The 27911-nt window shown below is 44.9% G+C and overlaps 1 protein-coding gene across 2 annotated transcripts; it reads right to left on the bottom strand.

Moving 5' to 3' along the window:
* Nucleotides 1-123: 123 nt before the first annotated feature.
* Nucleotides 124-26975, bottom strand: LOC142290867 (uncharacterized). Of its 2 annotated transcripts, none has more exons than XM_075334922.1 (7): nt 26860-26975; nt 12916-13069; nt 12659-12820; nt 12459-12582; nt 10958-11055; nt 10434-10491; nt 124-4681 (listed from the first exon to the last, which is right to left on the bottom strand). In XM_075334922.1, exons 2-7 carry the CDS (start codon nt 12991-12993, stop codon nt 3489-3491), a joined length of 1713 nt encoding a protein of 570 aa, XP_075191037.1. In that variant the 5' UTR covers nt 12994-13069; nt 26860-26975; the 3' UTR covers nt 124-3488. The 2 variants fall into 2 exon arrangements, with proteins under 2 accessions (XP_075191037.1, XP_075191038.1); XM_075334923.1 differs by lacking the exon at nt 26860-26975 and adding an exon at nt 23465-23535.
* Between the last annotated feature and the right edge of the window lie 936 nt (nt 26976-27911).

Genomic DNA, 27911 nt, shown 5'->3' with positions numbered 1-27911 from the left:
TTGGACTGAAACAAAATATGACCCACCTTCACTTCCCTACATTTTTTGGCTTTTTGTCCCCTTCTCCGTTTCTGACCTCCTTCAGCTCAGCTTTTTGGGAAAAATAAATATATAAAAATCAACAAATTTTCAAAATTTTTTAATAAAACACGTCAAGCACAGTCATGCATTATAGGGTTTCTCTTGTATACGGTACAAAGAATATGATTGGACCACTTAAAACGTACCTATTGTGTAAGGAAAAGAAAAAAAAAACATTGTTATCCATTTGTTTTATTACTCTATAAATATATATTTACACACACAGCAGATGAAATAAGTATTGAACACGTAACCAATTTTCTAAATTGACATGAATTTCCCACCAGATAGCAGTAACAACATATCCAATCCACACAGGCAAAAAGTGAAACCATAGATATCTATAAATTTAGTGATGTGTAATAATGAGGAATGACACAGGGAAAAAGTATTGAACACATTACTGAAATGTATAATATACATACCAAATAAATATATATATGTATAATACTTTGTACCAAAGACTTTGTTGGTGATGAAGCTTTAAGATGCTTCTTATATGGAGAAAGTAGTTGCCTGCATTGCTCAGGTGTGATTTTGGCCCATTCTTCCACACAAACACTCTTAAAATCCTAAAAGTCCTGCTCATTCTATTAACTCTGAGCTTTAGTTCCTTCCATAAATCTTCTATGGGATTCGGCTCGGAGATTCTAGCAGCTTCATTCTCTGAAAACAATTCACCACAGCCAAGAGTTTCCTTGGCTGTGTGTTTGGGATCATTGTCTTGCTGAAATAGCCAACCTCGTTTCAATTTCATCATTCTGGTAGATGGTAGCAGACCTTTTTCAAGAATGTCTCGGTACTTTTGTCCATTCATCCTTCATTCAGTTAAATGAAGTTTACCAGTGTCATATGCTGAAAAACAGACCCACATCATGATTTTACCACCTCCAATCTTCACTGTTTGTGTTTTGGGGGTGATTTGCCTTTTGGCCTCCAAACGTGGTGTGTATTATGGCATCCAAATAGTTCAATTTTGGTCTCATCTGACCACACTATATTCTCCAGTATTTCTCAGATTTGTCTAAATGGTTTTGAACAAACTGTAAATGCACTTGAACCTGCTTTTTCTTTAGCAATAAAGTCTTGTGTGGTGAGCGTGCATACAGGAGCGTGCATACAGGAGCGAGAAGGGAGTGCATTACTTATTGTTTTCTTGGAAACAATATCTAATTCTATGTCTTTCTGTGGCTCTCCACAGGTGGTCATTGGCTCTTAAACAACTCTTCTGATAATTCTTTTTACTCCTCTATCTGAAATCTTTCGGGGAGCACTTGGTCGTGGCCGGTTTATGATGAATTGATGTTCTTTCCACTTCTTGATTATGGCCTAAACAATGCTCACTGGAAGATTTAGTAGTTTAGAAATTATTCTGTAACCAATGCCATCAGTATGCTTTGTATAGGTCTTGAGACAGCTCACTAGTTTTACCCATCATGAGATGTTTCTTGTGTTACGCCTTGGTAATGGGACACCTTTTTATAGGCCATCAGTTGAACCAGCTCATATTATTTTTCACTAAGTGACAGGATTGCTAATTACTGATAGATTTCAGCTGGTGTCATGACTTTAGAAGGCTTTTTGAGCCTCTCTTTCTTCATGTGTTCTTATTTGATTTCTTTGCCTGTGTGTACTGGATGGGCTACTACCGACATTTGATGAGAAGATCATGTCAATAGTACCTTTATAAATATATTTACTTAAAAAAATTGGTGATATGTTTAATACTTATTTCAACCACTGTATATATATAGACAGTGGCATGTAAAAGTTTGGGCACGCCTGGTCAAAGTTACTGTTATTGTGAACAGTTTTAACAAAGATGAAATGCACTCTAAAAGGCATAAAGTTAAAAATTATACATTTCTTTTATATTTTAGACACAAAAAAAAAAAATCTTTTCCAATTTAAAATGAACAAAAAAGAAAATGAACCAATGCAAAAGTTTGAGCACCTTGCATGGTTAGTATCTAGTAGCGCACCCTTTGGTAAGTATCAAAACTTGTAAACGCTTTTTGTAGCATCCTAGAGTGTTTCAGTTCTTTTTTCAGGGATTTTCATCCATTCTTCCTTGTAAAAGTCTGTGAGATTCCTAGGTCCCCTTGCATGCACTGCTCTACTGAGGTCTAGCCACACATTTTCAATGATGTTCAGATAAGGGGACTGTGAGGCCATTGTAATACCTTCAGGTAGTTTATTATGATTTTGTTATGGGTCTAGGATCATTATCCATTTATAGAAGCTATCCTCTTTTCTCTTCTTTTTTCCTCATGAAGAATTTGTTGAAATGTCATTGAATCCATTTTTTCCTCTACATGTGAAATGTTCCTCGTGCTATTTTCTGCAACACAACCCCAAAGCATGATTTATCCACCCCCATGCTTAATGGTTGGCGAGATATTTTTTTCCTGAAATTCTGTGCCCTTTTTTCTCCACACGTACCTTTGATCATTGTGGCCACCCAGAGTTCTATTGTATACCTCATCTGTCCACAGAATTTGTTTCCAAAATGCATCAGGCTTGTTTAGATGTTCTTTTTGCAAATTCTGACCCTGAATTTTATGGTGAGGACGTAGGAGAAGTTTTCTTCTGATGACTCTTCCATGAAGGTCATATTTGTGCAGGTGTTTCTGAAAAGTAGAACAATGTACCACAAATCAAAAGTCTACTAAATCTTCCTGAAGGTCTTTTGCAAGCACGCAGGGGGTTCTGATTTGCCTCTCTAATAATCCTACCAGCAGGTCTCACAGAAATGTGGCTCTCCACTATTCCTGTTAGATCCATTTCTTAATTACATTTTAAACTGAGGAAAGGGCAACTTGAAAAAACTTTGCTATCTTCTTATAGCCTTATCCTCCTTTGTGGACCTCCATCATTTTCAGAGTGCTAGGCAGCTGCTTAGAATAATCCATGGCTACTGTTTTTTGGCACAAGTTTAGGAGGCTGGGTTTTAATAAAGCTGTGAAATTTCTATCACCCGCCCTTTTCTAACGATGATAGTGAACAAAACATAACCCAAACAGGCTAATTGAGGTCTGAAACCTTGGTCAAAGTTATCAGAGCACACAAATTTCCAAGGGTGCCCAAACTTTTGCATCGGCCCATTTTCCTTTTTGTAATTCTGAAAATGTAAAAGATGACTTTTTTTGCATAAAATCCAAAAAGGATTAACTTTATGCCTTTTAGAGATCACTTCATCTTCAACTTGCTTAACTGCTCACAATAACAGTAACTTTGACCAGGTGTGCCCAAACCTTTACACATTTAGACTTTGCTCTCACAAATGAGAATTTTAGAATGCAGCACACTAATTGAATTTGGATAACGGTAATGTTTTTTTATACTGTTAGCCAGAAAAAAGCAATAGATACAATAATAGAACAGACAGATTTCCTATAGTCTGTACATTAAGATGTTTTCTCTCCCAAATGATCTTTCTGATGGGCAAGAAAAGCTGATTTCTGGCTAAAGCATTTCGTGCACTGTGAACATGAATATGGTTTCTCCCCTGTGTGAATTCGCAAATGTTCTACAAGAGATGTTTTCTTCGTAAAGCACTTCCCACATATTGTACATGAAAAAGGCTTCTCGCCTGTGTGAGTTCTTAGATGATCAGCAAGATTTGATTTATGGTTGAAGCATTTTCCACATTCTGAACATTTAAACGGCTTTTCCCCCGTGTGAGTTCTTATATGTTCTACAAGACTTGATTTATAGCTATAACATTTCCCACATTCTGGACATGAGTACGGCTTCTCCCCTGCATGACTTCTCAGATGATGGTTAAAACCTGATTTGTAAGTAAAACATTTCCCACATTCTGAGCATGAGTATGGTTTCTCCCCTGTATGAGTTCTCAGATGTAGAACATAAGCAGATTTATGCGTAAAACATTTCCCACACTCTGTACATGAATACGGCTTCTCCCCTGTGTGAATTCTTTCATGTTTATCAAGATGATTTTTAAGCTTAAATAACTTTCCGCATTCCAGGCATGAGAATGGTTTCTCCCCGGTGTGAGTTTTTAAATGATCTAGAAGATTTGATTTATGGGTAAAACTTTTCCCACATTCTGAACATGCAAATGGCTTCTCCCCTGTGTGAATTTTTACATGATCTACAAGATGTGATTTATTAGTAAAACATTTCCCACATTCTGAGCACGTAAATGGCTTCTCCCCTGTGTGAATTCTTAAATGCTTCACGAGATCGGATTTTAGAGTAAAACATTTCCCACATTCTAAGCATGAATTTGCTTTATCTCCTGTGTGAATGCTTAGATGTTCCACGAGATTCGATTTCTGGCTGAAGCACTCCTCACAAATTCCACATGAGTAGGGCTTCTCCTCTATGTGAATTCTTAGATGATCTACAAGGCTTGATTTTTGGCTAAAATTGTTCCCACATTCTAGGCATGAAAATGATTTTTCATCTATGTGAATTTTCTCGTGCATGGAAAGGTGAGAATTTTCTTCACGTTCAGAACTTGTAAAAGCTTTATGTCCAGCTCTTTCCTTGCCGATTTGTGATTGATAATCCTCTACTTTGGGATAAGGAGATGAAAAGAGTTGTCCATCAAGGCCTATGAAGCGGTCTTCGTCTGGGAAAAAGAAAAAAAAATTGCATTTTGAAACAAAAAAAATGTAATTTATAATTTATCGTTTCTGTGCTTTGAGCCAGATGGGGTATTCAAAAAGTCAATATAGCAAGACAACAACATATAGATAAAGCAGTGCACCTATAACATGCAGTCAAGCATATAAAGAATATCTACCTAAATTATTTACAAATAAAAGAAATGGCACATATGACGATTAACCCCTTGATGTCACAGCTAATTTTGACCTTTAGGACAGACCATTTTTGGTCCATTTTCTTTTGGCATTCATGTTCCAGGAGCCATAACTTTTTAATGTTTTTGGCGACATAGTCATATGAAGGTTTGTTTGTTTTTCAGATGAGTTGTATCTATCAGTGGCATCCTTGTGAGGTACATATATAGTGGGTACGGAAACTAGTCAGACCCCTTTAAATTTTTCACTCTTTGTTTCATTGTAGCCATTTGGTAAATTCAAAAAAGTTAATTTGCATCCCATCTTGTCAGAGAAAAAAACAGAAATTTAGAAATTTTTGCAAATTTATTAAACAAGAAAAACTGATATCTCACATGGTCATAAGTATTCAGCCCCTTTGATCAGACACTCATATTTAGGTCACATGCTGTCCATTTCCTTGTGATCCTAATTGAGATGGTTCTTCTCCTTCATTGGAGTCCAGCTGTGTGTAATTAAACTGATAGGACGTTATTTGGAAAAACACACAGACCTGTCTATATAAGACCTCACAGCTCACACTGCATGTCACACCAAATGACAATCATGATGTCAAAGGAATTGCCCAAGGAGCTCAGAGACAGAATTGTGGCAAGGCACAGATCTGGCCAAGGTTACAAAAGAGTTTCTGCAGTACTCAAAGTTCCTAAGAGCACAGTGGCCTCCATAATCCTTAAATGGAAGAAGTTTGGGACCACCACAGCTCTTCCTAGACCTGGCTGTCCAGCCAAACTGAGCAATCATGGGAGAAGAGCCTTGGTGAGAGATGTAATGAAGAACCCCAAGATCACTGTGGCTGAGCTCCAAAGATGCAGTAGGGAGATGGGAGAAAGTTCCACAAAGTCAACTATCACTGCAGCCTCCACCAGTCGGGCCTTTATGGTGGAGTGGCCAACGGAAGCCTCTCCTCAGTGCAAAACATATGAAAGCCCGTATAGAGTTAGTGAAAAAACACATGAAGGACTCCCAGACTATGAGAAATAAGATTCTATGGTCTGATGAGACAAAGATATAACTTTTTGGTGAGAATTCTAAGCGGTATGTATGTAGAAAACCAGGCACTTCTCATCACTTGTCCAATAGAATCCCACCAGTGACACATGGTGGTAGCAACATCATGCTATGGGGGTGTTTTTCAGCTGCAGGGACAGGACGACTGGTTCTGTGGCGCCCCTGAGGCTTCAGTCGCCAAAGGTATTGCACCTCACTTAAGGTGCAGTACTCATCCTGGATCCAGAGAAGGTCAGTACCGGTTCCACCACACATCAACTCATACACACAACCAGGTTGGCCTCCCTACTGGGGACCATCTAGGTTTGGGTCTTAAGGCAGTCACCAAACATGGGGGGATGACACCCTCTAGCAACTGGGAACCAGGGGAGGAACAGCCACCAGGGGAGTTAGGCGTAAGAAAACAGTTAGAAGTTCTCCAGCAGGAGAGGAAGAAAGCAGTCGGGTTTTACCAGAGGCTCTGGTGGGACGCAGGAGTCCATACGGTCGCCGAGGCGAGAGCTTCATTGCTCCCTCGGGACTGGCGCAGTGCAGGGTGCAGAATCCTAGGGTGGATTATACTTCAGGTTGTCCACCAAAATCTGCAGGCCAGGGGGATTTCATGTCCCTCTGGCCCCCACAGTTCCCGAAGCACAGTGCTATATAGGATCCGGGGTTGTGTTCCAAGGCTGGCCCCACAATGGACTCGTGGCACCTGCATACAGGATGGGAGTAAAACACTTTTCAAGAACCGGGGTCCGCATGAGCTTCAGCTCAAGGGGATCCAACACCAAGCACAAGGATGAAGGGCCCATCATCCACTATACCGGTTCTGACCTCTAACGGATCCGGGATCGACTGGGGCCCATCACAGCGGTGACCGGCATCTTCCGGGTAAAACCAGGACTGTGAGTAAAGAAAACCTTGAACCTGCAGAGACTGTGTCCGCCTGTCCTTGCTGGCGCCACCACCCCACGCTTCGGTCATTACTACTCCCCTCTTCATCCCCCCTGGGGCCCGCTCCACCTGTGGGGAGCAGAAATATCGAAGCTGCTACTACCATCAGCCCCGGAGGACAGCGTCAACAGCAGCGGCTAATCCCTGGCCGCATACCGCAGGTGGAGTCACGAAAACAATCCTCCACCATCATAACCCCCAACCCCTTCTTCTATTGTATACCTCGGGGCCACGAAACCAGGCAGAAAGGGCCACCTGTGACATCCCCAGACCCGACATCACCAGGCCCGGCGACAAGTCATTTAACCCTTGCCCCGTGGGTGCTACAGTTGCAATTGAAGGAAAGATGAATGCGGCCAAGTACAGAGATATCCTGGAGGAAAACCTCTTCCAGAGTGCTCTGGACCTCAGACTTGGCCAAAGGTTCTCCTTCCAACAAGACATTAACCCCAATCACACAGCTAAAATAACAAAAGAGTGGCTTTAGAACAACTCTGTGACCATTCTTGACCGGCCCAGCTAGAGCCCTGACCTAAACCGAATTGAGCATCGCTGGAGAGACCTGAAAATGGCGTCCACCAACGTTCACCATCTAACCTGACGGAACTGGAGACGATCTGCAAGGAGGAATGGCCGAGGATCTCCAAATCCAGATTTGAAAAACTTGTTGCATCATTCCCAAGAAGACTCATGGCTGTACTAGCTCAAAAGAGTGCTTCTACTCAATACTGAGCAAAGGGGCTGAATACTTATGACCATGTGATATTTGTTTTTCTTGTTTAAAAAATTTGCAAAAATGCCTACATTTCTGGGTTTTTTTTTGTCAAGATGGGGGATGGGTGCAGAGTGTACATTAATGAGAAAAAAAAATATTTTTTTTTAATTTAACAAATGGCTGCAATGAAAGAAAGAGTGAAAAATGTAAAGGGGTCTGAATACTTTCCGTACACACTGTATTTACGGTATGTATTGTACTATTTTCTAACCTGAGAGGAACGTCTAAATTTATTCATGATATGCCTACTATAAAAACATGATGCTCATTAAAAATTATTTGGAGAGCTTTGGAAACCTCATGCCTGTATATTTCTTAAAGGGTACGCTCACACGAGTGTATGACTCAGACAAGTGCAATGTGAGAAAATCTCGTATTGCACTCAGACCAATGTTATTCAATGAGGGAGAGCAGTTGGTCAGCTTTTCCCTCATCTAGATTCTGGATGAGAGAAAAGTCGCAGCATGCTGTGATTGTCAGCAAGAGCCGTGTCAGTTGCACCCATACAAGTCTATGGGTGCGAGTGAAACATTGGACTGCACTAGAATGATATCAGCTGACCATGGAGGAGATGGGGAGATTAACCCCTCCCTCTCCTCCGCAGCGGTGATCCGATCACAGTTGCATGACACTCAGCTCACGCTGGCAGCACAGCGGAAGCTGAAGGTCATTAGCATAGCTCATCCGATGTTCTTGCATTGGATGCCATACCACCGTGTGAATCCAGCCTAATTCTCACCGGCGTTGTACAATGAATTCCAGAAACTTTTAATTGAAGTGGCAATTACTTCAACAGTAATATGGAATATGAATTGCTGTAACACTGTTGATCAATCACGGTAATAATTATGAAGCCATCTTTTCTTTACGTCCTATCAATTTTCCCATTAATAAAGAAATGTACGATTAATATATTTCCATCATGAAAGTGTCTGAGAAAAAAATCTAATATATAAAGCTGAGTGAGTGTGTGTGTGTGTGTGTGTGTGTGTGTGTGTGTCTCCGCTAAAGAAATTCGCACCATTGCATTTATGATCACAAAATTTTGTAAAGACGCCTCATGTGACTCAGGGAACATCATAGACTATGTTTTGAGGAGAAACGTTAACCCTGTGCTTTACAGTTCTTCGCCAAAAAACCTGCCTCCATTAAAGTCAATGGAGCTGGGAACTACAGGTCATTAATAGCAGCTGTGAGTGGCTGCTATAGGCAACGAAGGACATTTTTAGTATAAGAAGCTTTTGTGTCAGTTAATAAGATTTTGTTGGAGAGGCGGATATACAGAGACAGAGAGAGATAGAGACACAGAGAGAGAGAAACAGAGAGAGACAGAAACAGAGAAAAAAAGACAGATTGATAGAGACACAGGGAGAAACAGAGAGACAGAAAGACAGAAAGAGAGATAGACAGAGAGACACACACAGAGAGAGACAGAGAAAAACAGAGACAAAGAGAAAGAGGCAGACAGGGAGCGAGAGAGAGAGACACAGACAGACAAAGACGGATAGAGAGACAGAGATAAACAGAGAAAGAGACAGACAGAGAGGGAGAGACAGAGAGAGATAGTTAAAGAGAAAGACAGACAGACAGATAAACGCCTAGAGAGAGAGGGAGACAGACAGAGAGAGAGGGAGGGAGACAGACAGAAGGAGGAAGACAGACAGAGGGAGGGAGGAAGACAGACAGAGGGAGGGAGGAAGACAGACAGAGAGGGAGGCGGACAGACAGAGAGAGAGGGAGGGAGACAGACAGAGAGAGAGGGAGGGAGACAGACAGAGAGAGAGGGAGGGAGACAGACAGAGAGAGAGGGAGGCGGACAGACAGAGAGAGAGGGAGGGAGACAGACAGAGAGAGAGGGAGGCGGACAGACAGAGAGAGAGGGAGGGAGGGAGACAGAGAGAGAGGGAGGGAGACAGACAGAGAGAGAGGGAGGCGGACAGACAGAGAGAGAGGGAGGGAGGGAGACAGAGAGAGAGGGAGGCGGACAGACAGAGAGCGAGGGAGGGAGACAGACAGAGAGCGAGGGAGGGAGAGAGAGGGAGGGAGACAGACAGAGAGAGAGGGAGGGAGACAGACAGAGAGAGAGGGAGGGAGACAGACAGAGAGAGAGGGAGGGAGACAGACAGACAAAGAGAGGGAGACAGAGAGAGAGGGGGAGGGAGACAGACAGAGAAAGAGGGAGGGAGACAGACAAAGAAAGAGGGAGGGAGACAGACAAAGAGAGAGGGAGGAAGACAGACAAAGAGAGAGGGAGGAAGACAGACAGAGAGAGAGGGAGGAAGACAGACAGAGAGAGAGGGAGGGAGACAGACAGAGAGAGAGGGAGGGAGACAGACAGAGAGAGAGGGAGGGAGACAGACAGAGAGAGAGGGAGGGAGACAGACAGAGAGAGAGGGAGGGAGACAGACAGAGAGAGAGGGAGGGAGACAGACAGAGAGAGAGGGAGGGAGACAGACAGAGAGAGAGGGAGGGAGACAGACAGAGAGAGAGGGAGGGAGACAGACAGAGAGAGGGAGACACACAGAGATGAAGAGTGAGAGAGTGGGAGAGAGACAGTTACTATCCCAGGCAACGCCAGGTACTACAGATAATGTACATATATTAATACTTTTCTGAGTCTTATAGTAAAACACCACATAGATATCAACTTGATCAAACTCAGCAGATAAGGAAATCAGAAAACGATAATGCGGTATCTATGTAATATTTATTCCTCCATTGAAATGCAGGAAGATAGTTTTACACAAACTTGGGGTACAACGTATAAGGACAGAAGATTTCCAAAAGATTCTTCTTACCGTTCTCTGACATTGATGTGGGCATTTCGAGTCCCTTCGCCGTATCAACAGAAGTTTCCTAAAACGAGAAAATAAAACCCCTGGTTTATCTTCTTCCCAATCAAAGGTCAAAATATTTTAATTACTTTTAACCTTTCCTCGTAACACAGGATTTTTGTTGCCCCTTTTTCTAATCCTGGTGGCCAAAACGGCATGAGATAGTCTAGATAAGGCAGAAGTAATGTTTTGTAGGGCAGTAGGATTAGATCCATTACTCTTGAGGCAATTGCTTTTTCGATACATTTTGAAGACAATAGTCGGCTAGCTTTAGAAGCAGCTGATTGGCATTGTGCGGTTATTTAGTTTGCAATTTCCACTGCAAAACTTTACATTAGTCCGCACTGTTCTTTATTTGCCAAGTGCATGTTTAAACATATTAAAGTTTAACTAAACCCTTCCGGAAACCATAAATCGAGTGTGTAGCCTCGTCCTACCACAGTCAAAAACATTATTACTTGACGTGAAGAAATCTCAGCTTCATCTACCTGATGATCCAGTGCGACATTTTGATTTTTTTCCAGACATTTCGATGTGTGTAGAGGACTGGGACATCTCTCTGGTGGGTTTCTTATACTGGATTCATCTATTGGAAATAATCAGAGTGACACAATATATTGGGGGAATCTAACTGAGCAGAGTTATGTAGAAATTTCGGCTAAAATTGTACTAAAAACTGGTCATCATGTTGTGTTCAAAGGCCCCGATTTATCATGGCTGACGTTTTAAGAAAAAGGTGCGTTGGAGTAAGATGCACCAAATTCATTAATAACCATGAGCCTTTTTTATTAATTTGGTGCATCTTTCAACTGGAGCACATTTGTGCCACTTTTGAGGTATAAATTATGAAGACGTTGTTGGTCGTGTTCAACAAGGCTCACTCCCAAACAAGCTTTTGCCCACTTTTTAAAAAGTTAGCCAGGACTAGAGTAAAAAATGCCAAAAGTCAAGATCTGGTAACATTGAAAACAGGTTTTTTTTATGCCTGGCGAAAACTGAATTGTGCCCCAAATTTATTATGATTTTTAGAGGTGGTTCACTACATATTTTTCAAAGCCACATCGATATAATGTTGAGAAACAAGGCTTCTCTCAAATAACTTGTGTTGCCAATTGTGCCTGTGAGTGGCGCTATTGCGGTCTGCTCGTCACTTTCTTGTGACCCCCTGGGCTCCGTGAATTTTGATATCCGGTTTGATTCCAGCTGACCTGACATCACCGCAGCCGGCCACAGTCTTCATGGCGTGACTGGGCTGTGGGCGGTGTTTCACCGCTCATCACAGCCTAGCGTCACAGCCCAGCATCTCACACTTTCTCCTTCACTGTAGGGCGCCGCAAGCAGGAGCGATGCTGGGCTGTGATGAGTAGTGAAACGCCGCCCACAGCCCATTCACTCAGGAAGCTTGGGGCCGGCCGCGGTGATGTCAGGTCAACTGGAAGTTGACTTGACATCACCGGACATCAGAGGTCACGGAGCCCATGCGGTCATGAGAACGGGATTAGAGGACCGCAATAGCGCTGCTCCCAGGCATTGTCTATTGCCAACACACGGTATTTGAGAGAAGCCTTGTTTCTCAACATTGTATCAATGTGGCTTGGAAAAATAAGTAGTGAACCAACCCTTTAACTCCAAATTAGATCATTTTTAAAAATGTCTAGTTGATGGATAAAAGTTGCAAAATGTGAGGGGTTTTCTTAAAGCCATGGCCTGGTGCAAGATAACCAGGTATGCGGTGACATAAGGAAATGAAAATAATCTAGCATCTAGCAAGATGTGCCAAATTCATATTCGAGAGTTCACCACTGTGATAAATTGGGCCGTTTCTGTCCAGTTTACTATTTACAGTGTCATTCGGGCATCTTTCTTATGAGATTTTCAGATTCACAAATCTGTTCCCTTCCCAAGATATCAATAAATCTGGTCCACCCTCCCGAATATATATAAGATGCATAAATCTAAGGGATTCATAAACCAGTTTTCTCCTCTTACCCACGGATGTGACGGACTGTTGATCCTTCATCATGACGTCCTTGTATCGATCCTTGTGTCCTTCTACAAACTCCCACTCCTCCATGGAGAAATAAACGGTGAAATCCTGACACCTTAAAGGAACCTGACATAGACAATGATACCATCATCCTCCTGACCCCATCATTGTGTAATGGCCCAGCGTTCCCGGCAGTGCTCACCTCTCCGGTCAGCAGCTCGGTGATCTTGTTGTTAAGTTCTAGAATCTTCTGCTCATGTATCAGAGATGGAAGTGGCGTCTTGGTGATTCTCTCGGTCTTGCTCCTTGCTTCTGACAGGTGGGGAGTTACACTCTCGGGTGACTTTTTCACTACTGTGTAATCCTATGTATGGCGAGACATATATCCTAATAAAGCCTTCACCCTTCCCGCCATTAACCTGTTTTATTCATAAAAGGGATGTCGTGTAGATCTCTCACCTCTCCTGTTATCAAGTAGATTATCTCAAGGGCGAGGTCTAATATATCTGCTGCCATGTGGTTTCGGTCTTTTGCCATCCTTGGTGGGTCATTGGCGAAAGGGATTATTGTCTTTCAAACAAAACTTAAGAAAAGGGTCCTGTACCGATGGAGCCTGAGAATAAAAACATGAAGGATTTTAAAAAAATAAAACATTTTACAATTACTGGAATAACCTACCCTTGGGATTGGTCATCAAAAACAGATGGGTGGGGGTCCGACACCTAACAGATGGACAGACCAGCTGTTAAAAGGTCCACACGTGTAGTGGAGGACACCGGGAACTGCAGAACAGCTCCCGTTCAAGTTTTTCAGGAGTCGGCCTCAACCCTTTGGTTTTAGTGAAGAGAAATCTTACTGCTTCAACATACAAGACTGTCGTGGACAGGCCCTCACTCAGTCTCCTTGATGTGGACGTTACTATAAATTTTGGAAAAACTTGGCTGTGCGGCTGGAGGAACAGTTTTTCGAGGTAGAACAGGTTTCTTATTAAACAATGCATTTTTACGCTAAATTGGTGTCTTTTCCAAGCTCAAATACAAGTTAAAAATCCAAGCAATATAAACCGTCTATGTCACTCTACAACTCAATTTCACACCCGCCCTACAATGAGGCTGCAGACTGAGCACAACACGTGTCTCCAACCTGTCCACACACCCAAGACGACTAATGGTGCCACTACTTACCCCGCAATTAGTGTTTATGAGACGCTTCTTTTGGGCAAAAAAGGTAAAACTATTAAAGTTTTAGGCTTTTATAAAAGGTCCAGTACTTAAAGGGAACCGGTCACCAAATTTGGCTATAAGCTGCGGCCACCACCAGTGAGCTCTTATATATACGGCATTCTAGAATACTGTATATAAGAGTGCAGGCCGCGCTGTATAACGTAGAAAACACTTATTATTATACTCACCTAGTGGCGGTCCGGTTCAATGGGTGTCGCTGCTCCCCGTTCCGGCGTCTCCTCTCTGCTGCGATCGCCGTTCTCCTTCTACCCATCCCAGTGTGGGTGACGCGTCCCACGTCATCCACACAGTGTCCTCCATTGAGGTCCTGCGCAGGTGCACTTTGACCTGCCTGGCTGAGGGCAAATCAAAGTACTGTAATGCGCAGGCGAGAGGAAAGGTTAAAGAGCACAATGCCGGCCTATGTGGATGATGTAGGAAGCGTCATGCACACGGGCCTCAGAAGAAGGAGGATGGCCATTGCAGCACAGAGGAGGCGCTGGACCTGTATATAAAGAGCCTATTGGTGGTGGCCACAGTTTATAGGCCCCAAATCTGGTGACAGGTTCCCTGTAGTGCTGCCACCACTTACCAAAAGGGCGTTAAAATCCAATGCCAATTATTGTTTACGGAGACACTTCTTTTGGGATAAAAAAAGGCAAAGCTATACTTAACGATCCTTTGTAAGAAAAGTCCTTTTCTGTTCCCAGGTACATGGGTAGATAGTGTAAAGAAATCCAATCCAACTGGCTTGAATTCCCAAATTGTGTCACTGTAATAGTCCATTGATCACATACAAGTCCAGCACTGAGCATGGGTTGTACCATAATCCTCCTCTTTCTTGGGTCCACCTATCTGGACTGGGCTTTATGGTTCCTGCACTGTGCCCAGTACACACCTTTCAAGCATCAAAAATGAGATATATAGATGGATATCAAACGTGTATGACAGATGTTACTGTCACAGGAGGTCGCTTATTTGGGGGCTTCCACTAGATTACATTGTGAATTACCATAGTAAAGGTGTGTGAGGGGTCAGAGGTAGAAGTCACACGCTATATGTGTTACTAAAAGGCAGGATGAGGGCGACATTTACACCTCACACAGGTCATTTCACATTTGGGACTTTGGAAGATATGGGGATTTAGACATGACTAATATTTCTATACAAGACAATACACATGAATCACAGTGGGCTATCTTCACGACAAAGACATTTAGCAAAATTGCAGCTTTCAGCTTGGTCTCTCTTCGTTTCATTGAAGCAGAAATGCCATCTGCGATTAAACCTCCTCTTTGGGACAGGCAAAATAGCAAGTTCTTGCACTCCCTTATAAAAATGCCAGGAGTTAAATCCCCACTTCTGTTCCCCATGACAGTGTCCAGTGCACAAGGTCCATACAGACAAGGAGGGGGAAGATCGTGACGGCCACACAGAGCTCTGACCTCAACCCCATTCAGACTGGAGATGTTGAGCCTGGCCTCTCCCCAACATCAGTGCCTAACCTCACAAATACTCTTCTGGATAAAGGGGCTAAAATTCTCACTGACACTTCCAAAATGTTGTAGAAATTCCTCCCAAGAGAGCCGGAGCTTTTATATCACCAGAAGACCGATCTCCATATTAATGTCTATGGTTGTAGAATGGGAGATCAAAAAAAACTCTTGAGGGCTCAAACATTTGTACATACTGTATAATGTATTGCTCCAAACTATCCCATACCCATAAACACACTAATCTGCTGAGTGTTTTTCACAGAGATAGAAGAGATAGAACTGGTGCCAGACATCTCTGAAGGAACTCTGCAGGAGATTGTCCCAAATATCATGGAGAACCAACCACAAACCTTCTGTGTATGAGGGTTCTATATATCCTATTGTCAATTCATGTAACCAAAGATTGTTCGTAATGACTGGCTGTAAAGGCGGCGTCACACGCTACGATATGTCGTCGGGGTCACGGATTCCGTGACGTACATCCGCCATCGTTAGACATATCGTAGCATGCAGGGCTGTGGAGTCGGAGTCGGAGCTCTTTTTGGTTGAGTCGGAGTCGGTATAAAATGCACCGACTCCTAAAATATATAATAAATTGGGGACAGTGTGCAATGCAGAATGTGCTGAATATTTTTTCATAGGAATTTGGGAAAGTTATGAAATGTCCTATAAATGGCTGTTCTATTCCTGATCTAAGGCTACAGTCACACAGCATTTTTGCTGCGCGTATTTTGAGGATATGTTTTTTAAAAAACTGCATCACCTGAAAAGTTTTTGAGCTCATAAATAATGCTTTCAATAGCAAAAGCAGATTAGAAAAACGCCACAAACTGACTGCTCATTCTTTGTGAGGAACCTCACAAAACGCTGTGTCTGAATGTCCTATCTTTTCACCCATTGCCTTTGCTGGGTGCCAGAGTCACCGCATTCCACTGAATTATTTTGCCATCAATGTTCAATATGTTTGTGACAAGAAAGAAATTGTTACCAAGACACTGGCAGTAAAAGATACTAAAGCTCATCACAGCAGCCAGTTTCTCCAGGCCTTAGTTGAAAAAGTTCTGCAAGTTTAGGAACTCAAAAAAGAACAGGTTTTTGCTATTGTAACGGACAATGCTTCAAACATAAGTACAATTACACTGATGAATGAGAGTAATGAACAACAGCTAGAAGAAGATTTAGGATTTAGTATGTTAGAGATAGAAGGCCACAGCGCTGTTCATGTAACTGAGGAACAAACAGATATTACAACAGAAGAACAGCAAAATGATACTTTAGGATTAGATGATCTTGTTGAAGCAATGCAAAGTCATGAAGATGTTTCTTGTACAGGGTAAAGCACCAGTTCCTATTGGTTTTTGGTCTTGAGTTATATATGGGCAAAGTTTGGCATAAATTTTATGTGACGCGTTTTACAAGCTACTTTGACACAAAATTGCGGCCGAAATATTGGTTTTGTCATAGCCGGTAATAATTTCATCATGTTTAGCAGCAAGAGTTGAGCTAGTATGCCAAATTTCAGCATCATAGCCAGTATAGAACTCTAATGGCTATGTGCCAAAGTTTGCAAAATCCTCTTAGCTGAAGCCGCAGCCTTGGGGGGGGGGCCTCCAGTGAAAGGTCAACACTGCCCAATATATTTGAGATCTGGCCCTAAAAATTTACAGAACCTCTTTTCAAACATACATGTACATCCTTAGAAATTTTCAGCAAAATCGGAGAACGTCGAGTGGGGACCACTGGTCCACTTGACACGGAATGACCCTATAGTAGTATAATGCAGCGCTGATAAACCCTGTCACTTACTCCTGCCCAGTGACCAAAGGCCCATATGATAAAGCAGTAACTGAAAATCACTGGAATGTGCCGGTGAATGGTGATCACACCAGAAACCGACCTCCTGCTGCGGAGGAATTCACACCGATTTATCACCAACTTGTATTAATGGACATACATACATTTCCCAACTAGGATTTAACCCCTTCACCCCCGGCCACTAAAACACCCTAATGACCGGGTCATTTTTTGCAATTCTGACCAGTGTCACTTTGGCAGGTTGTAACTCTGGAACGCTTCCACGCATCCCGGTGATTATGAGACTGTTTTTTCGTGACATATTGTACTTCATGATGGTTTAAATTTAGGCCGATATTTTTTTTTTTTGCGTTTATTTGTGGAAATTTCGGAAATTTGTCGAAAATTTCAAACTTTTTTGACCATAAATCCGAGTGATATGACATATAAAATAGTTAATAAATTACATTTCCCACTTCTTTACTTTCCATCAGCGCAATTTTCAAAACAAAGTTTCATTTCGTTAGGAAGTTAGAAGGGGTCAAAGTTCATCAGCAATTTCCCATTTTTCCAACAAAATTTACAAAACTATTTTTTTTTAGGGACCACATCACATTTGGAGTGACTTTGAGAGACCTAGAAAATACCCAAAAGTGACCCCATTCTAAAAACTGCACCCCTCACTCTGCTCACAACCACATCCAAGACGTTTATTAACCCTTTAGGTGCTTCAAAGGAACCAAAGCACTGTGAAAAGAAAAAAAATGATTTTTTTTTTTTTTACACAAAAATGTTACTTTAGCCATAAACGTTTGCATTTTCACAAGGGTATCATGAAAAAAATCCACTATAGTATATATTGTGCAATTTCTTCTGCGTACACCGATACCTCATATGTGGTGGAAATCAATTGTTTGGGCGCATGGCAGGGCTCAAAAGGGAAAGAGCGCCATTCTCATTTTTAAAAGCAAATTTGGCTGGAATCATTAGTGGACACCATGTCGGGTTTGGAGACCCCCCTGAGGTGCCTAAACTAGTGGAGCTCCCCCACAAGTGACCCCCATTTTGGAAACGAGACCCCTCAAGGAATTTATGTAGATGTTTGGTGAGCCCCTTGAATCCCCGAGGACTGGAAGGAAAATATGAAATTTATTTATTCACTAGCTGTACTACCCGACTTCGCCCGGGTTAATAACTGTTGTTAACAAAATAGAATGTATTAACAAAAATGTATTCTGCACACAAACACCACAAAACAAATAGAAATGTAATTATTAAAAAGGCAGAAACTAAGCGAATAGAAGCATTTCACAACATATATTTCAACACCACAGATATTCTACACAGATTTAACTAAATTGGCCAAGTAATGTGCTCCGTCTGTCTCTTTCCAGGTCTGTCTCTTTCCAGGTCTGCCTGTCTCTGTCTGTCTCTTTTTTTGTCTGTCTCTACCTCTCTGTTTCTTTCCCCATCTGTCACTTTCTAGGTCTGTCTCTTTCCCCATCTGTCTCCCTGTCTCTTTGTCTGTGTGTCTTTTCCTGTCTGTCTCTTTCCCTTTCTGCCTGTCTCTGTCTGCCTCTTTCCTTGTCTGTCTCTATTTCTCTGTCTCTTTCCCAGTCTGTCTCTACCAAGGTCTGTGTCTGTGACGCCCTGGCCAGCCAGGTAGTCACAGAAAGAGTTAAACCTCCTTGGTACCACCTGATCCCACAATGGTACAGTGAGGCAGCCACCCCCTCCCCTCCACAAAAGTCAGTCAGTGGAAGGAGAAGGAGAGGAGAGCAGACAGGGGTTGTGGCTCCTGGGCTGCTGGGGAAGTGGAGAAAGGAGAAAGCCGAGTCTTGGAGCTGAAGTAGAGAGTAGGCTCAGGGGCACCTGTAGTGGACCGGGGCAGGGTAGTGGCCCGCCGGTAGTGTGCACGGAACCCCGGACTTGTGCAAAGAGAGGACTTCCCCCGTCCAAAAACAGAGAAGGTGACTCTTAGCTGGAGTGCAGAGGAGAGAGGGCCCTGCTTCTTGTACCGGGTGTGGGATCCGAACACCACAGTACCAAAGGCCTACGGACACCGGCAATTTCTGGTTAAGTACTGGACTCTGTGTTTCCTGAACCTACACATGAAAGCAGCCTCTGCTCCCTGCAATCCCTGCCACCACCACAACTCCCACTGGGCCCCGGGACTACAACTCCCCTACACGTGGAGGGGATCCCACCTTGCTGCCCCACACCATCAGTTCCGGGCACGGTCCCCAGAGGCAGCGGCGGTGCCACCATCTCATCACCACAACCCACGGGTGGCGTCACAGACAATCTCCCTTTACATATTCCCCCTTTTCTTTGTTGTGGAGCCTGGGATCACAGACCGGGTTATGCCACCGTGATACCTCTAGAAGCAACCCCATTGGCCCGGTTCTGAGTACCCCCTATCCCTGGACGACACATGTCTTTTCCCATCTATCTTTGTCTGTCTCTCTGGCTGCCTCCTCCTTCCCTGTCTGTCGGTCTTTGTCCCTGTCTGTATGTCTGTCAGTCTCTTTCCAGGTCAGTCTCTATCTCTCTGTCTTTTTCCCTCTCTGTCTGTCTGTCTCTTTCACCGTCTGTCTCTGTCTGTCTCTCTCTGTCTCCCTCTATCCGTCTCCCCACCGACATCTTATTACCTCACATATAAGCTTCTTATACTATGAATGTCTTTTGTTCCTATAGCAACCACTCACAGCTCCTACTAATAACCTGTAGTTCCAGGCTCCATTTACTTTAATGAAGGCATGTTTTTTGGAGAGTAACTGTAAAGCGCGGGGTTAAATTTTCCTGTCAAAACATAGTCTACGACGTTCCCTCGGTCACATGAGGTGTCTGTGCAAAATGTTGTGATTGTAAATGCGACGGTGCGGATACACTTTTCGTTTCACTTTTTCCCCATTATGTAGATAGGGGCAAAATTGATTGGTAAATTGGAACGCGCGGGGTTAAAATTTCGCCTCACAACATAGCCTATGACGCTCTCGGCGTCCAGACGTGTGAGTGTGCAAAATTTTGTGGCTGTAGCTGCGACAGTGCAGATGCCAATCCCAGGCATACACACACACACACACACACACACACACACACACACACACAGCTTTATATATTATTTTTGTGAAGAAAAAAAAAACAAAAAACTGTTACTTTAGCCAGACAATTTTGCATTTTCACGTGTATCAGGATAAAATGCACCATAAAATTTATTGTGCAATTTCTCCTGAGTACACTGATATCAATTATTTGGGCGCACGACAGGGCTCAAAAGAGAAGGAGCGCATTTTTGAAATTTTCGAATTTTTTAAAGCAAAATTAGCTGGTATCATTAGTGGACGTCATGTTGGTTTGGAGACCCCCTGAGGTGCCTAAACAATGCAGTCACATGGGTAATCAGTGGACTAAGGCCATTCTCAGCAGAAAAAAAACACTTTGCGCTCCCACTAAATATACCGTATTTTACAGATTATAAAACACACCGGATTATAAATTGCACCCCACATTTAGAGGAAAAATGAAAAAAAAAAAAAAAAAAAGTGGGGCCTGTCTTACAATCCAGTGGTGTCTTACCAGGAGCAGGGTCACAGGAATCAGGGGCTGTGGTGGAATAGGGCAATGCTGTGGGCGCTATGCTGGGGCTGTAGGCGCTGTGCTGGGGATGCGCTGTGCTGGGGCTGCAGACTGAGGGCACTGCGCTGGTCTGCAGGCGCCATCCTGAAGATGTCAGCGGTGCAGACTTCAAATAATGGCGCCCGGAGTCAGCGCATGCATAGATGGAGCTCTCTGCTCAAGATCTCATCTGCGCATGTGCCGCTTACAGGCCATTGATCCTCCAGTAGCGGACTTAAGTAATATGGCGCCCGGAAGTGGCGCGTGCGCAGATGACATCTTAAGTCGAGAGCTCCATCTGTGCACAGCACAGCGCCTTTGGCCCACAGCTCCAGCACAACGCAGCTCCAGCACAACGCAGCTCCAGCACAGCGCCCGCAGCTCCAGCACAGTGCAGCTCCAGCACAGCGCCCGCAGCTCCAGCACAGCGCAGCCCCAGCACAACACCCGCAGCTCCAGCGTAGGTGGTAGATTCTCAGTCGTGTTACACGTGTACAGTATATACTTGTATTATATGCTTTATTATACCTGTAAGTTTCCTATAAGTGATGAGTGAGCATACTCACCCCAGCTCGTTACGTGATCAAGCCTCAAGCATTTGAGCTTGAAAATTTGCGAGTTTCCCATGGACTTCAATAATGCTCAGTACTTCAGTTGCATTGGACAAACCCAATAGTCAAAAGAGTAACGAGCAGTGGTGCTCACGCTCACTCACACTATTGTAGTGCTGGCGTTCCTGCGCTCCCCGCTCTCCTCCCCCTGCAAGGACATTTGGCGCCCCTGAGGCTGCCATCGCCACAGAGGTACTACACCTCAGTCAGAGATGTGGTGCCCCATCCTGGGTAAGAAAGAGGCCATCTGTCGGTTCACGCACCAAAAACCTGCAGACACTCAATTATTAGCTCACACATTAGATCAGGGCTGGGGCGGGTCCCATTAATGCTGCGACCAGTAATCTGGTTATGGCACGTAAAGGGAACCTGTCATCAGAAATTTGGCTTTCAACCTAAATGTTTCCCCCTCTGCAGCTCGTGGGCTGCATTCTAGCAAGGTTTCTATACTTTTTGTGCCCCCTTTTAAACCAAAATAAATACTTTATAAAGGTATACCTTTTGGTATGAAAATCTTGTAAATTCTCCATGGGGGCGGGCCGTCTGGCGTCCGTTGCTGTCCCCCCACGCTCCAAATCATCCTTCAGGACACTGCCCACTGCGCCCGAGGTCCCGTGCACGCCGGGACACCTGGTGACGTGGTCGCAGGCACGAGAGTATGGGCGGCGCTTTGATTGCATCGCAAGTGCCCGCCCATACTCTCGTGCCCGCCCTTTCCCCTCTGCCTCCAGCGTTCTGCACCGGCCAAATGACCAGACGTCACCTCCTTCCCATCGTACCCTGCAGCAGGAAATAGATTGGAGGTGTGGAGCAGGCCACCACAGGAGAAGCGGAGAGGATCTCAACGACGTACAGAGGGGAGAGCGCGCCCACGAGAGTATGGGCGCGCATTTGCGATGCAATCACAGCGCCGCCCATACTCTCGTGCCTGCGACCACGTCACCAGGTGTCCTGGCGTGCACGGGACCTCGGGCGCAGTGGGCGGCATCCTGAGGGATGATTTGGAGCATGGGGGACGGCGTAAGATACAGCAACGGACACCAGACGGCCCGCCCCCATGGAGAATTTACAAGATTTTCATACCAGAAGGTATACCTTTATAAAGTATTTATTTTGGTTTAAAAGGGGGCACAAAAAGTATAGAAACCTTACTAGAATGCAGCCCACGCGCTGCAGAGGGGGAAACATTTAGGTTGAAAGCCAAATTTCTGCTGACAGGTTCCCTTTAAGCCCTGTGCACTGTCTCTAGAACCATCCAGGGGGTGGAGCTTAGTGGCTGAGCTTTCTGAGGTAAAATGGGCGGAGCTAAGTTTGAAAGTAGACAGTTGACTGTTTACAGAGTAAGGTCAGTCAGAGGGAGGAGACGGACGAGGAGTGGGGGCCTAAGGGGTCCTCCTCAAGTCTGAGGAGATGGAAGAAAGGATCCCAGAGATTTAGGCTAGGTGTGTCAGACCCCCTATAGTCACATTTCACAGACAATAGCTCAAGGTGAAGGGATTGGTTGCTAACGGGGTCCTGGTCCCTAGGCTAAGACGATACTTCAGGACTTCCTAGGAACACCGGAGGCCAGGATGGCTGTACGCACCTTTGGGCCACAAGCAGCACACGAATCCGGTGGAAGGGGGCCACCAGAGGACCAGGGAGCCGGGCAGGCAGAAATCCCTTTGACAGTCCCCGTAGGGAGCCAGGCAGGCAGGAGTCCCACTAGTGAACGTGGTCCCTGGCTCAGGGCACTGTGTGTGGAGGCTCAGGACCGGAGAGTGAAAGTCAGCGCAGAGAGACGGCCAGGAAAGGCAAACAAAGGAGAACCGGTAGTGGCCTCGGACTTATTCGGGATCGGTGGTTGCCCATCACTGGGGATCCCAGCACACCGTGGATGGACTAAGATGGCTGTCAAGCTGGAATCAATACCGTGAGTAACAGACTTGTTGTATTTCCCTGGTGTCGTCTCCATTCCTCCTGCGCATATAATCAACGGTGATCTCAGGGCCTCACTCCACCTGTGGGGAGCAAGATTACCTCAGGTGCGCCCTCATCACCTGCCCCAGAAAACCCACAGCGCAGCGGCGGCCACATAGCCGCAAAACCACAGGTGGCGTCACCAGCTTTATTCCACTGTAATATAATCATCATCCCCCTTTATTTAAAAGACACCGCCAGGGTCACGGAGCCAGACCCCGCCACTGCTGACGTCCCCAGACTAGTCCTGCCCGGTTGCGATCACCCCGAGTCCTGGAGTTGGGTGTGTCAGACACACACTACTCACCGCCGCGGCCAGCTCTCACACTTGTCCCGGCGTCTCCTCACTCCTCCACGTGCGCGCTCTCTGCTTCCTCCTTCCGGGTCCTTTGCACAAGGCACAGGTCCTTCAAGAGTGTTCCTGGGGCATGTGCACCACTGCCCTTTTCTTAAAGGGGCAGGGCGTCACTCCCAGGAAGTGCCTCTCAACCTATTGCTGAGGGGCACTGCGTACATAAGGCTCTCTCCCACTAGGGGAGGTGCCTGATCAACGTGTTTAGCTAGTGTTTGTCCTAGCCAGCTAGTTGTCAGGTCCCTTGCCCGATGTACTCCGGTGGTCTCTGTCTACACTCGAGACTCAGCACTGTCTACTCCTGTGTCCAACTCTGCCCTGGGGGTCAGCTACCACAGTCCCTGCCCTGGGAGTAGCACCCTGGCGTCCGCCTTGCGGTGGATGTTTAGTCAAGCCCCTCCCACTAAAAGGGTAAGCCCGGGGTCCCCCTGTGGTCCAGTGGTTCCACTTTTGCTCGCCTGGCATCAAGCGTGACAACTATTTCCTACCATTTTCAGGATTCCTAATGTATTATTCATCTCTACCAAAAATATAGTGATTTCAATCATCCCAACTTCAGAATATACTTGATTCTCGCTTGTTTGGGGTCTGCACTGTAACTGCTATATTGATGTAGCTACGATCCACAATGGTAAAATCAATGCTAACAATATGTTTAAAAAAATACAGTAGGAACGTAGATTTGCTGATAACTGGGTTAGGTGAAAGATTAATCATCAGCAGCAGGGAGGAGGGACACTGAGGAGCTGTCAATCAGCCTCAGTAGGTGGAGATATTGCAGGGAGGAGGGGTACTAAGATGCTGCCAATCAGGCAGGATACACAGATTCAGAAGCAGCAGGGAGGAGGGACACTGAGGAGCTGTCAATTAACAATCAGCAGTAGCAGAGAGGAGGGGCACTCAGACTAGGTGGGTGTAGATTCAGCAGCAGGGAGGAGGGATATTGAGGACATGTCAGATACACTCAGCAGCAGCAAAGAGGAGGGACACTGAGGAGCTGTCAATCAGTGTACATTTAGCAGCAGCAGAGTGGAGGGGCACTCAGGCTATGTTGGCGTAGATTCAGCAGCAGGGACACTGAGGAGCTGTCAATCAGCCTCAGTAGGTGAAGTTTTTGCAGGGAGGAGGGGTGCTAAGATGCTGTCAGTCAGGCAGGATACACAAATTTGGAAGCAGCAGGGAGGAGGGACACTGAGAAGCTGTCAATTAGTCTACATTCAGCAGTAGCAGAGAGCAGGGGCATTCACATTAGGTAAGCATAGATCCAGCAGCAGAGAGGAGGGACACTTAGGAGCTGTCAATTAGTCTACATTCAGCAGTAACAGATAGGAAGGGTACTCAGACTAGGTGGGTGTAGAATCAGCAGCAGGGAGGAGGTACACTGAGGAGCTGTCAGTCTACATTCAGCAGAGAGAACGGGCACTCAGAATAGGTGGATGTAGAATCAGCAGCAGGGAGGAGGTACACTGAGGAGCTGTCAGTCTACATTCAGCAGAGAGAACGGGCACTCAGAATAGGTGGGTGTAGAATCAGCAGCAGGGAGGAGGTACACTGAGGAGCTGTCAGTCTACATTCAGCAGAGAGAACGGGCACTCAGAATAGGTGGATGTAGAATCAGCAGCAGGGAGGAGGGACACTGAGGAGCTGTCAGTCTACATTCAGCAGAGAGAACGGGCACTCAGAATAGGTGGATGTAGAATCAGCAGCAGGGAGGAGGTACACTGAGGAGCTGTCAGTCTACATTCAGCAGAGAGAACGGGCACTCAGACTAGGTGGGTGTAGAATCAGCAGCAGGGAGGAGGGACACTGAGGAGCTGTCAGTCTACATTCAGCAGAGAGAACGGGCACTCAGAATAGGTGGATGTAGAATCAGCAGCAGGGAGGAGGGACACTGAGGAGCTGTCAGTCTACATTCAGCAGAGAGAACGGGCACTCAGAATAGGTGGATGTAGAATCAGCAGCAGGGAGGAGGGACACTGAGGAGCTGTCAGTCTACATTCAGCAGAGAGAACGGGCACTCAGAATAGGTGGATGTAGAATCAGCAGCAGGGAGGAGGGACACTGAGAAGCTGTCAGTCTACATTCAGCAGTAGCAGAGAGGAGGGGGACTCAGACTAGGTGGACATAGGTTCAGCAGCAGGGAGGAGGGACACTGAGGAGCTGTCAGTCTACATTCAGCAGTAGCAGAGAGGAGGGGGACTCAGACTAGGTGGACATAGGTTCAGCAGCAGGGAGGAGGGACACTGAGGAGCTGTCAGTCTACATTCAGCAGAGAGAACGGGCACTCAGAATAGGTGGATGTAGAATCAGCAGCAGGGAGGAGGGACACTGAGAAGCTGTCAGTCTACATTCAGCAGTAGCAGAGAGGAGGGGGACTCAGACTAGGTGGACATAGGTTCAGCAGCAGGGAGGAGGGACACTGAGGAGCTGTCAGTCTACATTCAGCAGTAGCAGAGAGGAGGGGGACTCAGACTAGGTGGACATAGGTTCAGCAGCAGGGAGGAGGGACACTGAGGAGCTGTCAGTCTACATTCAGCAGAGAGAACGGGCACTCAGAATAGGTGGATGTAGAATCAGCAGCAGGGAGGAGGTACACTGAGGAGCTGTCAGTCTACATTCAGCAGAGAGAACGGGCACTCAGAATAGGTGGATGTAGAATCAGCAGCAGGGAGGAGGGACACTGAGGAGCTGTCAGTCTACATTCAGCAGTAGCAGAGAGGAGGGGGACTCAGACTAGGTGGACATAGGTTCAGCAGCAGGGAGGAGGGACACTGAGGAGCTGTCAGTCTACATTCAGCAGTAGCAGAGAGGAGGGGGACTCAGACTAGGTGGACATAGGTTCAGCAGCAGGGAGGAGGGACACTGAGGAGCTGTGAATCGGTCTAGGTTGTGGAGAGATTCAGCAGGAGGGACACTGAAGACCATCAGAGCCAGTGTAAACTTTCTAAAAGAATTATTCATCCATTTTTAGCCACATATTCACAGTAAGTACACCAGCCCCATCAGCTGGAAGAGGCGTATGTAATAATGTATGCAGAGTGATTACATCTACTTAGGATTCACTTTAAACGTGACAGGATTCAAATATGCGATTAGGATATAGTCACCTCAGCAATATATATATATACCTGCGGGCAGACTGCTGGTCATGTGACTGCACGGAGCCAATGGAGACAGTAGAAAAACAGCCCATTCATCTACAATGTGTTTCTGATATATTGTGCTCGTAGAAGCAAAGAAAAACCACAGCGATGCAGCCTCAGTACAGGACAGCAGCAGCAGCAGCGTCCATTCAGCCTGTGTCCCCACCCGGCACCCGTCACATGAAGCAATGGCTGTGACTCACTCACCGGCGCTCTCCGGACACTGATCACTCGTCTCCTGCCAGGATCGCACCGGCTCAGTCACTGATATGTAACGGTCTCCTGCCAGGACCGAAGCTACTCAGACAGAGAGGCACACGTTACCCTGCCAGGACCTCAACAACCCAGTCACATGGTGCATTTACACCAATCAGTGAGCACAATCCACACTCACTACAAAAGGACCTTTGAGCTGCGACTCGGCAATAGATCATCCTCCTGACAGCTGTGTATCCAGCACTATATGTATACAGTATATACAGCACTATATGTATACAGTATATGCAGCACTATACGTATACAGTATATACAGCACTATACATATACAGTATATACAGCACTATATATATACAGTATATACAGCACTATACGTATACAGTATATACAGCACTATACGTATACAGTATATACAGCACTATATGTATACAGTATATACAGCACTATACATATACAGTATATGCAGCACTATACGTATACAGTATATACAGCACTATACGTATACAGTATATACAGCACTATACATATACAGTATATACAGCACTATACGTATACAGTATATACAGCACTATACATATACAGTATATACAGCACTATACGTATACAGTATATACAGCACTATAGGTATACAGTATATACAGCACTATATGTATACAGTATATACAGCACTATACGTATACAGTATATACAGCACTATACATATACAGTATATCCAGCACTATATGTATACAGTATATACAGCACTATATGTATACAGTATATACAGCACTATACGTATACAGTATATACAGCACTATACGTATACAGTATATACAGCACTATACATATACAGTATATCCAGCACTATATGTATACAGTATATACAGCACTATATGTATACAGTATATACAGCACTATACGTATACAGTATATACAGCACTATACGTATACAGTATATACAGCACTATACATATACAGTATATACAGCACTATACGTATACAGTATATACAGCACTATATGTATACAGTATATACAGCACTATACGTATACAGTATATACAGCA

Source organism: Anomaloglossus baeobatrachus, chromosome 2, assembly GCF_048569485.1.
Source record: "Anomaloglossus baeobatrachus isolate aAnoBae1 chromosome 2, aAnoBae1.hap1, whole genome shotgun sequence".
NCBI classification, from domain to species: domain Eukaryota; kingdom Metazoa; phylum Chordata; class Amphibia; order Anura; family Aromobatidae; genus Anomaloglossus; species Anomaloglossus baeobatrachus.
This window is presented reverse-complemented; position numbering and strand designations above follow the sequence as displayed.